Source organism: Vitis riparia, chromosome 14 (assembly GCF_004353265.1).
Source record: "Vitis riparia cultivar Riparia Gloire de Montpellier isolate 1030 chromosome 14, EGFV_Vit.rip_1.0, whole genome shotgun sequence".
NCBI lineage: Eukaryota > Viridiplantae > Streptophyta > Magnoliopsida > Vitales > Vitaceae > Vitis > Vitis riparia.
Window position 1 is genome coordinate 15,823,371 of NC_048444.1, and position 16,998 is coordinate 15,840,368.

General features: G+C 32.2%; 1 protein-coding gene across 5 annotated transcripts; it reads left to right on the top strand.

Moving 5' to 3' along the window:
* Positions 1-9,457: 9,457 nt before the first annotated feature.
* LOC117929894 (plasma membrane ATPase 2-like) lies at positions 9,458-15,525 on the top strand. Of its 5 annotated transcripts, none has more exons than XR_004653822.1 (6): positions 9,458-9,705; positions 11,491-11,610; positions 12,108-12,220; positions 13,582-13,840; positions 14,980-15,036; positions 15,315-15,525. XR_004653822.1 is itself a non-coding variant. In XM_034850334.1 (4 exons), exons 1-4 carry the CDS (start codon positions 9,670-9,672, stop codon positions 13,586-13,588), a joined length of 276 nt encoding a protein of 91 aa, XP_034706225.1. In that variant the 5' UTR covers positions 9,458-9,669; the 3' UTR covers positions 13,589-14,269. The 5 variants fall into 5 exon arrangements, 2 of the variants coding, with proteins under 2 accessions (XP_034706225.1, XP_034706224.1); XR_004653821.1 differs by having other exon boundaries at positions 13,582-13,634; positions 13,732-13,840; positions 14,980-15,525; XR_004653820.1 differs by having other exon boundaries at positions 14,980-15,525.
* The last annotated feature ends 1,473 nt before the right edge of the window (positions 15,526-16,998 follow it).

Below are 16,998 nucleotides of genomic sequence, written 5' to 3' on the forward strand. Positions count from 1 at the left end.
ACAAAAACTTGAAAAACTTTTGTTGCATTTGATTTGATTGTACCACAGTGGACAATTAATAACTAGAGGTCAACATATTACCAATATTTATGATGCACCTACCACATAATAACTTCACACTCACTCCACATAATGATAGTCTCCAATTGTAGGCTTGTAGAAGACTTCATTCACGTTGTTTCATCCCATCCAACTTTAGTGACTTGTAACTATGCACTCATTATGGAACATTAAATGCATGTATGTACTAGCTACATCTCTTGCACAGGCGGACCTCCATTCCAACTTCAATCATTTACTCAATTTGGTTGACATCACATCCTCAACAACTCATATTCATTCCTATTTACACCTCATATTCTACCACCTATACACGTTGCAGATCACAACCTCCCTCTTCCACCTACCCATTCCTCCATTGTAGTTAACCTACCCTTTGACTCTAAGATTTTCAACGGCATAATCGTCAACAATTTGCTACAATAACAACAACAATAAGGTTTGTTTTTCATTGTTTTTTGCACATATTTTCTCTTGGTTGTGGCAACCACTCTTTTGGGAATTGCTTGAATTCCTTTTTAAGCTATTTGTGGTTGGCTTGGATGCAATGAATTGAAACTTTTCATCTCTAACTTCCATCATTGAATTTTTAACAATATGTAGTGTCATTACAAGGACCAAACATCATGCTGCCTAAAAAAAATGTTAGACATGGCTTAACGTCAACTGTACCTGAGGAAGTCCAACATGACCTTTTCATGCCTCACCACCCACCTGATGAGCACGAATGTGATAAGCTAATAGAAAAACGACCAATTAACGTTGAGCGTGTCATACTAATTGCTGGGTTTGAAGAACATGGTGTTGCTGAGTTACTAGATTTTTACAAATTGAGACCATTTATACAGCTAACGCAAGAATGTTATCCAACTCCTGTGCGAGCATTCTACAGCAATATCAAAAATGTTGACGAGGAGAAATATTCGTTTCACACTTCATTCAAGGGAGTTGCTGTGCGAGTTTCCCCATCCCTTATTGGATGCACCTTCTCTCTGGAAACACCCAAGAAAGCTATTAACTTTTGTATTCCAGAGATTGATATAAAGGCAATGTCAGACACAATAACAAAGGAATTATGCGGCCATTCTTTTCAGTTGGGTACAAGCGTTGAACGTAGATCTCTTCTTCCAAAATACAGGATTCTAAGTTTGATATTGTTTCATACTGTCTTGAATAAGAAGGGTCATCTTAATGAGCTTACACTATATGTTTTGCATATTCTGTTCCACATGGAACGTCGCCGTAAAATTAATTTGCCCGCACTTATTTGCCATAACCTGATAGAGGCACAATGTAGTAATGTGAGCACACGTGCATTACCATATGGTTCAACTGTTTGCTTGCTTTTACAAAATGCAAGGTTGGATTTCAAGACACTACCTTATGAGTCAATCCCGCGCATGCAACCTATGCGCATGAAAATGTCGATAGACAAACAAACATCATCATCTTCTTCGCGTAAGTCAACTAAAAGTTCTCAGCTTGGGGATATTTACACAATCAATTGAAGATTGTGCGTCAACAATGCGATCGTTCCATTGCAGCATGGAAAGCATTGCACCCTGATGCTCTACCTCCTACGCCATCATAGACAGATGATGAGGAAGATGGTGATGATGATGGTGGAGATGAAGAAGACGAAGATGCACCAACTAATGGAGATGAGTAACCTTAGTTTCTGGCCGTCTTACAACCGAGTGCGTATGTGTGCGCACAACATTTTCATGGATTCTGTAATAAGTTTATAAAATCTCGTTCTCAAACAACTTCTTAACTCCTTTTACTTTAGTGCTTTCTAATGCTTGTCGATATGCATGCTTTCATTAATCATCAGTAAACTTTATACTCTCTTGCACCAATTTTCAACACTCTATGCAATATTTATGTGTAAATGTGATGCTAGTTATGAGGTTGGTTTAAGTTATTTTGAATGTCTGAATGACATTTTTCCCATTTTCCAATCTTAGTATGTATTGACTCTATATTTTAGGCTTCAACACATATGAAGCAATTGTTCATACATTTTATTTCAATGTGAACGTGTAGGGCCAACCCTTCATGCGTTGGGCCTGCCTCCCATGACCATACTGTCCAATCAACAAGTAAGATAAAGTCACTATGAAGGCATGCCGCCTGCACAAGGGGCATGCCTATCTTTTTTATACTACACAAATAATAACTACGATTAAGTTTTCACCCACTTGCATGCATGTCATATGAAAGGTGTGCCCCTAATTTGGCTACTGCACATGGCATCTTCAACACATAGGTATGCCTGTGAAATAAAGGGTGGGCCCTTATTTTGTGTATTGCATATAACATAAGATTCCAAAGTTTATCATACCATTGGGGATGTGTATGACATGAAGACGGTGGCCATAGTTTTCCTTCATGCTGATTCCTACAAAAAAAACGTTGTCATTACCTAATACTTTATTTCAAATTTATATTATCATTTTATTTTATATTATCTTTATTTTTTTAACTACTTTTTTTATTTAGCTCATTATTAATTTTTTTTATTTACCCATTTACTTTTATTTAATTTCAAAATTTTGTATTTTTAAATATTACAAAAATAGTTGTACTCAGAATTTGCTACAATAAAAAAAATGATGAAGTCCTAATATTTTATAACTTAAAATTAATTTGATTAGATAAATGATTAATAATTTTAATTATTTAAATAAATTAATATTAATAGAAAAATTGTCACCACATATTTGTAATAAATTTTTAAAAATCATATCTCAAATCAAATATTTGATATAAATCAATTTAGTTTTTACTTAAAATGTAATAAAATATGTTTTAATAAAAGTATTTTTTTAATTTTAAAATAAATCACTTGAATATATTAAATGAATTTATGTTAATTTTTTGATAAAAATTTAATAAATAGTATCTTTAATTGTACTTATATCAATTACACTTACAAAACATCTTTAATATATATATATATATATATATATATATATATATATATATATATATATATATATATATATATATATTACAAATTTTGCGAATGATGTACAAATGTTTCCAAACCGTGTTTCGAGGTGGGGATCAACCATGAATCCCTTCCTTATGGGTTGCCAAATTAAATTATGGTCCATCCATGGTAAGAAGGGGGTCCCAAAATCACTAGGCTCAGATGTACCAAATTTAATGAAGGATGTACCAAATTTTGTCAAGGATGTACCAAGAGTTCGAAAATGTGTTCCAAAGTGGAGATCGACCCCCAATCACTTTGTTATGGGTTTCTAAATGAAATTATGGCCCATCCATGGTCAGATGGGGGTCCCGAAATCATTAGGCTCGGATGTACCAAATGTAATGAAGGATGTACCAAGGGTCCGAAAATGAGTCACGAAGTGGGGATCGACCCCCAATCACTTTGTTATGGGTTTCTAAAAGAAATTATGGACCATCCATGTTGAAATGGGGGTCTCAAAATCTGTCGGATCAGATGTACCAAATTTAATGAAGGATGTACCAAATTTTGAGAAAGATGTACCAAATTTTGTTAAGGATGTACCAAGGGTTCCAAAGTGTGATCCGAAGTGGTGATCAGCCCCAAATCACTTTGTTATGGTTTCTAAATGAAATATTGGCTCATCCATAGTCAGAAGGGGGTCCCGGAATCACTAGGCTTGGATGTACCAAATTTAATGAAGGATGTACCAAATTTTGTGAAGGATGTACCAAGGGTCCGAAAATGCAGTCCGAAGTGGGGATCAACCCCCAATCACTTTGTTATGGGTTTCTAAAATAAATTATGGACCATCCATATTGAAATGGGGGTCCGGGAATCGATCGGATTTGATGTACCAAATTTGGTACATCCAAGCCTAGTGATTCTAGGACCCCCATCTGACAATGGATGAGCCACCATTTCATTTAGAAACCCATAACAAAGTGATTTGGGGCCGATCCCCACTTCAGATCGCACTTTGGAACCCTTGGTACATCCTTAACAAAATTTGGTACATCCTTCACAAAATTTGGTACATCCGAGTCTAGTGATTCTGGGACCCTCATCTGAGCATGGATGGGCCATAAATTCATTTAAAAACCCATAACAAAGTGATTTGGGGCCGATCCCCACTTCATAACGCATTTTTGGACCCTTGGTACATCCTTCACAAAATTTGGTACATCCTTCATTAAATTTGGTACATCCGATTCGATAGATTCTGAGACCCCCATTTCAACATGGATGGTCCATAATTTCTTTTAGAAACCCATAACAAAGTGATTGGGGGTCGACCCTCACTTTGTGACTCATTTTCGGACCCTTGGTACATCCTTCATTAAATTTGGTACATCCGAGCCTAATGATTTTCGGACCCTCATCTGACCATGGATGGGCCATAATTTCATTTACAAACCCATAACAAAGTGATTGGGGTTTGATTCCCACTTCGGAACGCATTTTCGGATCCTTGGTACATCCTTGACAAAATTTGGTACATTCTTCATTAAATTTGGTACATCTGAGTCTAGTGATTTCAGGACCCCCATCTGAGCATGGATGGGCCATAAGTTCATTTAAAAACCCATAACAAAGTGATTTGGGGCCGATTCCCACTTCGGAACGCATTTTTGGACCCTTGGTATATCCCTCACAAAATTTGGTACATCCTTCACAAAATTTGGTACATCCAATCTGACAGATTCTGAGACCCCCATTTCAACATGGATGGTTCATAATTTCTTTTAGAAACCAATAACAAAGTGATTGGGGGTCGATCCCCACTTCGTGACTCATTTTCGGACCCTTGGTACATCCTTCTTTAAATTTGGTACATCCGAGCCTAATGATTCCGGGACCCCCATCTGACCATGAATGGGCCACAATTTCATTTACAAACCCATAACAAAGTGATTGGGGGTCGATCCCCGCTTCGGAACGCATTTTTGGACCCTTGGTACATCCTTGACAAAATTTGATACATCCGAACCTAGTGATTACGGGACCCCCTTCTGACCATGGATGAGCCAATATTTCATTTAGAAACCCATAACAAAGTGATTTGGGGTCGATCCCCACTTCGGATCACACTTTGGAACCCTTGGTACATCATTAAAAAAATTTGGTATATCCTTCACAAAATTTGGTATATCCTTCACAAAATTTGGTAAATCCTTCATTAAATTTGGTACATCCGATCAATTGTGTGTTGATAGCATCGACCAAATGATGATAATGGTCTCCTCTAAACTCCTTAACAATCCACTTTCCAACTTTCTAATTGAACCCAATGCGAAATGCAACTTTACATCCAACTCTAGCCAACGATCGTGGTTCACGCTGTAAATTGTCATTTTCAAAACACCTTGTCAATCGATGTCCTTCTCTGGAACACACCCACTTTTGAGATATTATATCTTCATTCTTGTCCCATTTCAAATCATCTTTCTAAATACTAAATCCGGTAACTTTGGCAAACATGTAATAAAATGTTTTAGCCTCTTCTATGCAACTGAATTCCAATTTGTAGACTTCTCCAAACAAAATACGCTTCAACACCTTCTCTTTCAAACTGTTTACATCCTGGTGGTAACTCCCACTAGTATATGCATCGTCATGGACCACATCTTCAAGCTTCACTTCAAATTCCTGCTTGATTGCTTTCTCCATTTGTAATTGTAGCACCTACATTTCAGAAAATATGTTTAAAATTGTAGGAATGAAAACTTAACGAATGATCGGATAAGTTTTGTATAAATCAATTGCATAATTCCAATCAATCTATAATATATATATATATATAAGTCATCCATTTTACAAGCAATAAGTACCAATTGACATGTTAAACTTGACCGGTATGAAACCGATCAACCTATTGGACTACATATTCAAAATTCTCGTTATTGGCAGCGTCTACTAGCTAAAAAAAAAAAAAAAAAAGTCAACCTATTGAGAAAAAACTAAACTGGTAGACACTGGTGGCATGTGTGTTTCCACCATTAAGTTGAAATAAAAAATGTTAACTGATGAATATTACTAAGAATGTACTATAGACATGCATAACCTACATTTAAAAAATAAAATAAAATAAAATTACATATAGCTTTGAGAGATATTTTTCCCATCCGTTTGAAGGTTGGGGGTAGTTAGATAGAAAAAACTATTATAGTTTTGTTTAACAAATCATTATTGAGTTAAGGATGATACCTTGACAATGGAAATTGTAACTTTGAGGCAGCTTCAGCTCAAGAAATGTGGTTGTTTGTTTTTTGTATGAAGGGCTCCAGCAAAGAGAACACCTCTTTCACTCTCTAGCTCCCTTAGAAAAGGTTGGTTTCTAAATAACTACTAACATATATAGGTCGTTGGTTGGTGAAGTAATGATAGATTTTAATAGGTTGCCACATGTAGAAAAAAAACATGTACAATGGTACACTTGGTGGTTGAAATTTACCATTTTTGGTTAATTTTCTTAAGTGACATTAAATAGAACAATAAATAGGTAGGATGGAAAATCAACCTAATGTGGATCATTACACTCATTTAAAATGAATGTATGTAAAATGAATGTATGTATAACTTTATAAAATATAAAGTGGAGTTATGGAGTTGATTTATAATATTTACATTTCTCAATGGAATTTAGCTTAATTAGTTCAATTGAGTTGTCCTACTATATCCTACGTATTATAAATTTTAATCTATTAACCTTAATTAATTTCATGAAATTGTCATACTATATGCTAATTATCATGAGAACAAAATTATTAACATGAATTAATTAAATTAAGGTATCATACTATATAGAAATTATGAGAAATGTTAGTCAATTAACTTGAATTAATTTAATTAAGTTATCATAGTATATCCTACTTATTATAAATTTTAATCAATTAACCTAAATTAATTTAATTAAACTATCATACTATATCTTACTTATTATAAATTTTAATAAATTAATTGAAATTAATTAAATTAAGGTATCATACTATATAGAAATTATGAGAAATGTTAGTCAATTAACCTGAATTAATTTAATTAAGTTATCATAGTATATCCTACTTATTATAAATTTTAATCAATTAACCTAAATTAATTTAATTAAGTTATCATACTATATCTTACTTATTATATAAATTTTAATCAATTAACCGGAATTAATTAAATTAAGGTATCATACTATATAGAAATTATGAGAAATGTTAGTCAATTAACTTGAATTAATTTAATTAAGTTATCATAATATATCCTACTTATTATAAATTTTAATAAATTAACCTAATTTAATTTAATTAATTTATCATACTATACTCTACTTATTATGAATTTTAATCAATTAGTCAGAATTAATTAAATTATGGTATCATATTATATAGAAATTATGAGAAATATTACTCAATTAACCTTAATTAATTTATTTATTATTTTTTGTATATCCTACTTATTAAAAATTTTAATCAATGAACCTGAATTAATTTAATTAAGCTATCATATTATATCTTACTAATTATAAATTTTAATCAATTAACCAGACTTAATTAAATTAAGGTATCATACTATATAGAAATTATGAGAAATGTTACTCAATTAACCTGAATTAATTTAATTAAGTTATCATAATATATCCTACTTATTATAAATTTTAATAAATTAATCTGATTTAATTTAATTAAGCTATCATACTATATCCTACTTATTATAAATTTTAATCAATTAACTGGAATTAATTAAATTAAGGTATCATACTATATAGAAATTATAAGAAAAACTACTCACTTGACCTGAATTAATTTAATTAAGTTATCATAGTATATCCTACTTATTATAAATTTTAATCAATTAACCTGAATTAATTTAATTAAGCTATCATACTATATCCTATTTATTATAAAATTTAATCAATTAATAGGAATTAATTAAATTAAGGTATCATACTATATAGAAATTATGGGAAATGTTACTCAGTTAACCTGAATTAATTTAATTAAGTTATCATAGTATATCCTACTTATTATAAATTTTAATCAATTAACCTAAATTAATTTAGTTAAACTATCATACTATATCTTACTTATTATAAATTTTAATCAATTAATCGAAATTAATTAAATTAAGGTATCATACTATATAGAAATTATGAGAAATGTTAGTCAATTAACGTAAATTAATTTAATTAAATTATCATAATATATCCTTCTTATTATAAATTTTAATCAATTAACCTAAATTAATTTAATTAAGCTATTATACTATATCTTACTTATTATATAAATTTTAATCAATTAACCGGAATTAATTTAATTAAGTTATCATAGTATATCCTACTTATTATAAATTTTAATTAATTTACTTGAATTAATTTATTTAAACTATCATACTATATCCTACTTATTATAAATTTAAGTTAATTAACCTGAATTAATTTAATTAAGTTGTCGTACTACATCCTAATTATTATAAATTTAAATTTATTAACCTTAATTAATTTAATTAAGTTGTCATACCATATGCTAATTATTATAAGAACAAAATTATTAACCTGAATTAATTAAATTAAGGTATCATGCTATCTAGAAATTATGAGAAATGTTAGTCAATTAACCTGAATTAATTTAATAAGCAATCATACTATATCCTAATTATAAATTTTAATGAAGTTGTCATACTAAATGCTAATTTGTTAGGTGACATTAAATACAAGCATATTAACAATGTCTCAATTATTTACCATAATGTTGCTGCTTAAAGTAAGTTCAAATGGAATTATGTATAACTTTAAATTTATATAAGTTATATGCAAAATGATAGATTTAAATCAATGGATGTTATATTGTTAATTTATATTCACTCTATGGCTAATTAAGTAAATTGAAGTCCGATAATACTTTCAATTTTATGGAAGTATATCCAAATTCATATATTCATGAAGCAATTTATTAAAATTCCCATTTTCAACCTATTCTTAATCATTCCAATTGAAGCATGTTAGGAAAATTAATTTTTTTGTTTCAAAAATCCCAATTCTAACATATGCTTAAGCATTGTAATTTACATCTTGAACTATACGGGAAATCATATAACTTAATTAATCTACCATTGCACATCATTCCAATTGAAGTCTGTTAGGAATTTTTTTTTTTTTTTCTAAAATCCCAATTCTAACATATGATTAAGTATGGGGGCATCATTTTTTCTAAATCTATATTCAATTTTCAATTTAAATATTAATCTATGTCCAAATTCTAAAATAAATTTAATATTAACTTTCCAATATTTGTAAATTTAAGTATTGGACATTTAAATAAATTCAATTTCCCCTTTTTAACACATATTACATTAATTATTTGTTATGAGGTGAAACAATTTTCTTTTGAAGTTAAAATAAACATTCCAATGTCTTGCAGTCCATGGTCGACCGAATTGAGGGCATGGACATAAAACCTTGAACCTCTCCCTCTTCCACAACGGAACCCCTCTTCCATTCCATTCAACTTCTCGACAGCGCATTCCACACTCTCAATTCCATAATGGAACCCCACAAGCGGAACCACACTCCATGGCACCCAAATGAGCATCGACAACAACAACAATGACCAGTAGCGGCAAAGAGAAGAGGCCGACGGTTTCGAAAAATGCTGAGGTCTGATAGAAGGCCACCTTTGATAAAGGTATATTCACAAGCCCACAGTTGGCTGAGAGATATAATCATCATTTCACTAATAGGACAGTGATCCTGGGAAGGAACATTGATTTTGCAAAGCTAGGTTATTTTCGATTTGATAGTCTTTTTTCCATAATGGGATGGCTACCTATTGTGTCCGTGAAAGAGCTTCTTTATCCTAGGGTTGTGAAATTCTTCTATTGCAATATGAGTTTTGAAGAGGAAGAACCCATTAGTACAACCGTTAATGGTGTTCAAATGAAATTTGATGTGGCTGAGCTTTGTAAGATTTTAGACATTCCAAATGAAGGGATTTGTTTATATGAATAAAAAAAGTGGCCAAGGGTTGATGGTTCAAACCTGCAAAAGCTTTATAGAGATTGTGTGGTTATCAAAAATATGGTAGACCAACTTCTTATTCGTTGACTGTGTTGAGTCGAGTCCTACAACACATGATCTTTTACATTTTTGTCCTTAAAGGAGGACATCGAGACGATGTATCTTTCTTAGAGGCATTTATGGTGGACAACATTCTAACAAAGAGGAAGCTTAATATGGGGCATATAATTTTCCGTCATATGAAAGCTTGTTCATTGAGCGAAGATTCAATCCTCCCATATGGCATGTTCATCACAAAGATTGTCAAAAACTTCAATGTGAATTTGCAGCATGAGATAGACAATAAGAAACTCAAATCCTTTGATACATATGATCGGGCTTCACTTCGTCGTATGCATTTTGTGCGCAAAAAAGATGGTTCGTGGGGAAGGAAGTCTTCTGTGCTCCCTTCAAAGGTGGATGTGTCTTTAGATGATGGGGCCTCGACGAAGGAAAATGAAAATGACAATGTGGAGGGAAGACATACTGAAAACAAAAATGCGACAGAATTACCATCCAACGATGGGATAGGAGCAAAAGCGGTTGCGAATCATCCTTCTCAAACTGCTAGGAACGAGGCTAAGGCATCGGATAACCTCAATGCCTAGATTAGCTCCATTGGTACGCGGTTAGAGGAAATGGTGCTAGCAAATGATAGACAGTTGACATCTTTGGAGTGGCACATTGATAGTTTTTAGGAGGAATACAAAGAGGCATGCAGGTTATATGAGACCAACATGATGAGATGATGGCATTCCTGCAAGCCCAGTTCCCACCTCATGACCCAGCCCATAAAGGACCCCTTCTTATAGTTTCTACTACTTATGTAGTTAGCAAAGTTTAGGATTTTTCTTTTATTTTTATTTTTGAACATTTGGGTAATGTAATTGACATTTTGTATTTATGACTTTCTCTTACAACTTATTTAGGTAGTGACAGGTTATTCACATATATGGAATAAATGTTTTCACTAATTGCAGATGCTGGTATATGGATAATGTATTTACTTATACATTTATGGATTATATTATGCATCAATAGATTTAGCAAGTAATATGATACTTCTACTTTAATTTGATGTCTCATTTGAAGATTGGAATTTCCTACACTTTAAGCTTATTTTAATGCTTCTTTTGTATATTTATGATTATGGGTGGAGATGATATAATCTGAGTTTCCACTGGGATGGCTTGAATTTTTTAGTCTCAGTTTGTTGATTTTCCAATCGCTACAGAAGGGTGTCCTACTCAGCACTTGGCACTTTAAGACACCAATATTTGCTAGAAGCTTTTGGCATTTGTGAATAATGCATCTAAAGTGCTGCAGAAACAATGGCCTTGCTCTGATCTGTCAAAACTGTAGTCTTTTCCATTTTGATTTGCAATATATATTGACATGATCGACTTTGATACAGGTTTTTGCCAAAGGTGTTGACAAGGAAATGGTTGTATTGATGGTTGCAAGAGATTCAAGGTTGGAGAAGGAAGATGCTATTGATGCTGCAATTGTGGCAATGTTGGATGATCCTAATGAGGTATTGTAACTCATTAAATAGAATATTCATGGGAGTCTTTTCAGCTGAGGCTCCTTTTGAGATATACTAGTTGTATATAAACCTAGAGCAACGACATGATGACCCAATCCAAGGCCTTCTTTGCTTACGTTTTTTCTCTCTGCTTTTTGAAGAAATTGAAGAATATTGAGGTTATTGATGGTCTTCCAGTGTCATTATTGCTCTTGTTGTTTTTGTGGTATACAAATGCAATGGACATCTTTTTAGTATGCCTGGAATGCCTTAATATTGTATTAGAGAAAAAAAAAAAAAAAGTCATTAGACTTCTTCTAGATTTATACAGTTTTATGTGTGAATAGAGTGGGATAACAAGCTGCAGCTAATACATATCAGTAGCATTCTCCATGCTTGTGAAGTTAGATTGAAAATTTGATTATCCTTTCTCTATAATTTTTTTCCTGTTCTTTTGTTGCAAAGGACGAGCTGATAAGATGACAGACTTGAAATTTTTTTTGCAGGAATTACAGAGGTACACTTCCTTCCATTTAATCCAACTGATAAAAGTACATCGCTTACATACATTGACAACTTTGGTAAAATGCATAGAGCTAGCAAGGGTGCTCCAGAGCAGGTATAGAACTTTTCACTTTGAAGCCTTATTAGATTAATTGATTCTGAAACTTTGGCCTCCCTTTACATGTCACTTGCACATTCTCAAGCAGGCACATAACAAATTAGATATTGGAAGAAGAGTACATTAAATAATTGATAAATTTGCTTAGGCAACCTAAGTGTCTTCCATCCCCAGAGGGCTCTATATAATTTGATTATGATGGATCTTTGGTAGATAACTCAAGATAGCTTAGTATTAGAGAATGTCCAAAGATCATTATGATATAATAGTCAATGCATTTTCTAAATAGGCAAAAGAGGGTATAACTATTGGAGTAGAGACTCAAGCTTTTTAAAAGAGTTATTGCAAGCCAAAACTTTGATATTTTTGGGTTTATTGATTGATGGTGACTTTGCTATTGTCATTCTGTAAAATTCCAAGTTGAAGCATATTCTGTTGTTCTTTCATGGGTTTTCCAAGGGAAAAAATGGTGGTATGAGATGGAATAAGTGGATTCAGGAGACTTGAAGGATACGAAGTGTTACTTTTTTTTGGGCGACTGAGGAGCTCAGTTGCTAAAAGAGGAGTTTCCATGCTTGAGATGTTTGTTGGGAACTTATTATCCCATTAGTTTTAATTGGGTCTTTTATGCCTAGTTATTATTTAGGATGTTTAATTTCAGACTTATGTTGGTGGTGTTGTGATCATTGTTTGTGATTCCATTTTTGTTTTTGGATTGAAGAATAGCTCATCCTCTTTGTAGCTTTTTTCTTATTGCTTTTGAATGAAATTGATGTTTCTTATCATACGAGAAGAAATAGGGCAAGGGAATAGAGAACCTGCTTAATGCTGGAATTCTTAAGGGAGATGACTTGCTGACCAAGAGTTTTTGAAAGAAAAAATGATTAAACAACATCTGAAGGAAATGCCTCAGGTCCTCCTGCCACACTGAAGAGGGGTTGAAGCCTTGAAAATGAATAATGACTTATGTGCAGAGGTTGATTTGGAGACTCTTTGACTTATGGGTGTTCCAGGTGGTTCTATTGAATTTGGCTAACACTTAACAAAGAATGACTGAAAATTTTAAAGATATGATTAATGGTATGAAGAAAAGGATCTATGTACCTAAACATCAACAAGTTAAAAGGAGGTGATGACAATGAGGATCAAGAATTAGTGACAACATTTTTCTTCTCCTAACCTCTCAGAAGAATATTTTCAGATTTTGATTTTTCAGTTGTCACCTTGTAATTTAATTGTTAGTGAATGGTTTTAACTTTATGATCACATATTCAGATTTTTAAATGTACAACCTTTTGCTGTCATCTCTATTTTGAGACTGCATTTGACAAACTCATTATTGCTATTGAAATATGCAGGTTCTGATATATGATTTGTGTTCTTCATGTCCTATCCGAATTAAGGATCACATGTGAGTGGACTTTCACCAGATGGTGCATACACCTGGATATTCCTGCACAAAAACTGGGTCAAACTTTCTTTTCTTGTAAACTCTCTTTGTTTTATAGGTATGGCAGTCCAATATTGAACATCAAGTGGCATCGAACTCTTAATTCTGAATGAATGAAGTTGATTACTATTGATAATCATATTGTTAGAATATGGGATCCTGAGATGGTGAGCAATTCTCGTATGCAACTACTGTCATCTCTTAGAACTACCTGTATTTTTTTACAGACCATGACTTAGAAAACTCTCCAATTGATTCATACACTTGTCTTTGTTCTCATGAAGATATTATTTTCCCACTCTTATCAAATTTAAGTGATGACTAAGGAGTTCAGAAAAGGAAAAACTTCACATTGTTCCTAATATTTATTTCATTCATTTATTATGTTTATATAATCATACTACAGCTAAGACTAATATGTGAATATTTAATCAGATCTGTTTAAATGTACTTCTGGTTTTTGTGGATTAATACGACAGTATTCAATTGCTTCCTACATCCTTTAAAAGGTTGGAGTTCTGAAAAATGAAGCATCTGAGTTAATTTAGAAATTTAGATTAATTTTAGACTTCTTGGCAATGTACTGAAGAAGTGTTATTGTGATGTGTTACTTATTTTTATTGTACATTTTTTGTCTAGAAAATTGATAAAATACCAAATATCAATCACCCTTTCTCTGAACTATGTGTACTGGCTACTGAATGGTTTTTAAATCTGATATGAAGCGATGTGGAGCTGTTGGCCACAACCTGGACACTGTTTGCATATCATCTAAGGATTCAGATTGCATCTGAACATGAGGACAACCAGTATGACCATAATTAACATTGAAAATATAAGTTGATCAGAAGATTCAGCTCTAAAATTTAAGCATATAATGTGATTAGTAGCACAGATTCTGTCTTGACTTCTTTTTCTTACTTCTGCTCTTCTAAGAATGTTTGTTGGGTGTTTACAACCTGACTTCAACTTGTTTAGTTTGCAATTGGATGATACAAAGCAGAAATGCCTTTGTCCAACCCCTAGCCCTATTTAAGCCCAAACCCCACCTATCTAATGATTTTATATCAAAACAAATTGTCAAACGGATCATAATGAGCCTTTAGACGAGTTCAGGGAAATAGAAAATCTTAGCATGACACATTCAACAACTGAACTTTGATTTGACCTTGATTTCATGATTGCCAGTTTTAATTCATGACTAACGATTTTAATGTGCTTAATCAAATATGTTACGTATTTTGTCTTCCTTCCTCTACAGTATGCATATATTTTGATCTTTCATTGACATTTTGGTTGTTCTTAGGGGGATGGCATGACCAGCATTGAACCGACTGAAACAATAAGTGATACACAGAGGATGGTAGGTTGGAGTCTCTAGTTTTTATAGTTGATGTCAAAATTCGTCGGTTGTATACATGATGAGTAGTAGGATCAGAGGCAACTATATTATGTGAGTTTCACATAATTTTTCCATCTTATGCAAAAACTGTGTCAAATTGTCAAAGATCAGTGGAAACTGATACTCTAATGTTTGTTTTGACGACATAAAATTGTTTTATTTTGGCTTTACTCATGGCTCATGCTAGACCTTTATTCTTTTAGCTTAGGAATTGAGTATTGTGGTATTGGCAACAACAGGGACTGGTATCAAAGGAATTGTGGAAAGCATCCTCGAACATTTTCCAATTGCCATCCATGACACAAAGTCAGAGAAGAAGAACGTAGTGTTGTTGGCAGTGGAGAATAGACAACCCCATCATGTATGATCTCTTAAAACAAAAATGTAAGAAAGAGTGTATTTAATGCAGTGGATATTAAAGGAAACAATGTCTTGCATCTTATTGCAAATTATAAGAAGTCTATGAATCTTTGGATTATTCTTTGAAGTTTTAATTTTTTTTTTTTTTGGATCTCATATGACATGTATATTGTTTAAATAATCTCATTACAATTAGGGGGTGTTGAATGAATGCCCAGAAAAATCAAAATCCAAAAATACTAAAAAATTAGCAAAGGATACAAATAATGTGAAGATTCCTCACATTCCTCATATCCTCTCAATTCTCTATTTCTTTTAAGTTTTCTTTTTTTAAAAAAAAAAAAATTGGGATCACATATGACTTTGATATTCTTTAAATAATCACATTACAATTAGGGGGTGTTGAATGGATGCCTAGAAAAATCAAAATCTAAAAATACTAAAAAATTAGCAAGGGTACGAAGAATGTGAGAATTCCTCACATTCCTCATACCCTCTTAATTCTCCACTTCTTTGAAGTTTAATTTTTTTTTTTTTGATATCTCATATGGCTTGGATATTGTTTAAAAAATCTCATTACAATTAGGGGGTGTTGAATGGATGTCTGAAAAAATCAAAATCCAAAAATATTAAAAAATTAGTAAGGGTATGAAGAATGTGAAGAATCTTCACATTCCTTGTACCCTTCAAATTTGTCACTTCTTTGAAGTTTAAAAACTTTTATGGGATCTCATATGGTCGGGATATTGTTTAGATAATCCCATTAAAATTATGGGGTGTTGAATGGATTTATGGAAAAATAAAAATCAAAAAATACTAAAAAATTAGCAAGGGTATAAAGAATGTGAGAAATCTTCCCATTCCTCATACCCTTCTAATTCTCTACTTCTTTGAAGTTTTAATTTTTTTTTTTTTAGATCTCATATGGATGGGATATTGTTTACATAATCTCATTACATTTAATGGGTGTTCAATGGATGCCTGGAAAAGTCAAAATCCAAAAATATTAAAAAATTAGTAAGGGTATAAAGAATGTGAGGATTCTTCATATCCTCCCAATTCTCCACTTCTTTGAAGTTTAGAAAAAAATTTGGGATCTTATATGGCTTGGATATTGTTTATATAGGTTCATTACACTTAAAAGGTGTTCAAATGATGCATAGAAAAATCAAAATCCAAAAATATTAAAAAATTAGCAATGGTACGAAGAATGTGAGGAATCCTCACATTCCTTGTACCCTCCTAATTCTCCACTTCTTTGAAGTTTAAAATTTATTTTGGGATCTCATATTAATTGGATAATATTTAAATAATCTCATTACAATTAGGGGTGTTTAGTAGATGCTCAAAAAAATCTAAATCCAAAAATACTTAAATATTAGCAAGGGTACGAAGAAAGTGAGGAATCCTTGCATTCTTCATACCCATTCTCCATTTCTTTGAAGTTTAAAAACATTTTTAGGATCTCATATGGTTGGGATAATGTTTAGATAAGTTCATTACACTTAAGGGGTGTTCAATGGATGCCTTCAAAAATCAAAATCCAAAAATACTAAAAAATTA

What these genes read in the sequence shown, in the direction of transcription:
- LOC117929894 (XM_034850333.1), top strand. Translation starts at nt 9,670, where the DNA reads ATGCTGAGGTCTGATAGAAGGCCACCTTTGATAAAG. An exon ending in GAAGGCCACCTTTGATAAAG is followed by an intron (nt 9,706 to 11,490) that starts GTATATTCACAA and finishes ACTTTGATACAG; the next exon opens with GTTTTTGCCAAAGGTGTTGA. An exon ending in TGTTGGATGATCCTAATGAG is followed by an intron (nt 11,611 to 12,107) that starts GTATTGTAACTC and finishes TTTTTTTTGCAG; the next exon opens with GAATTACAGAGGTACACTTC.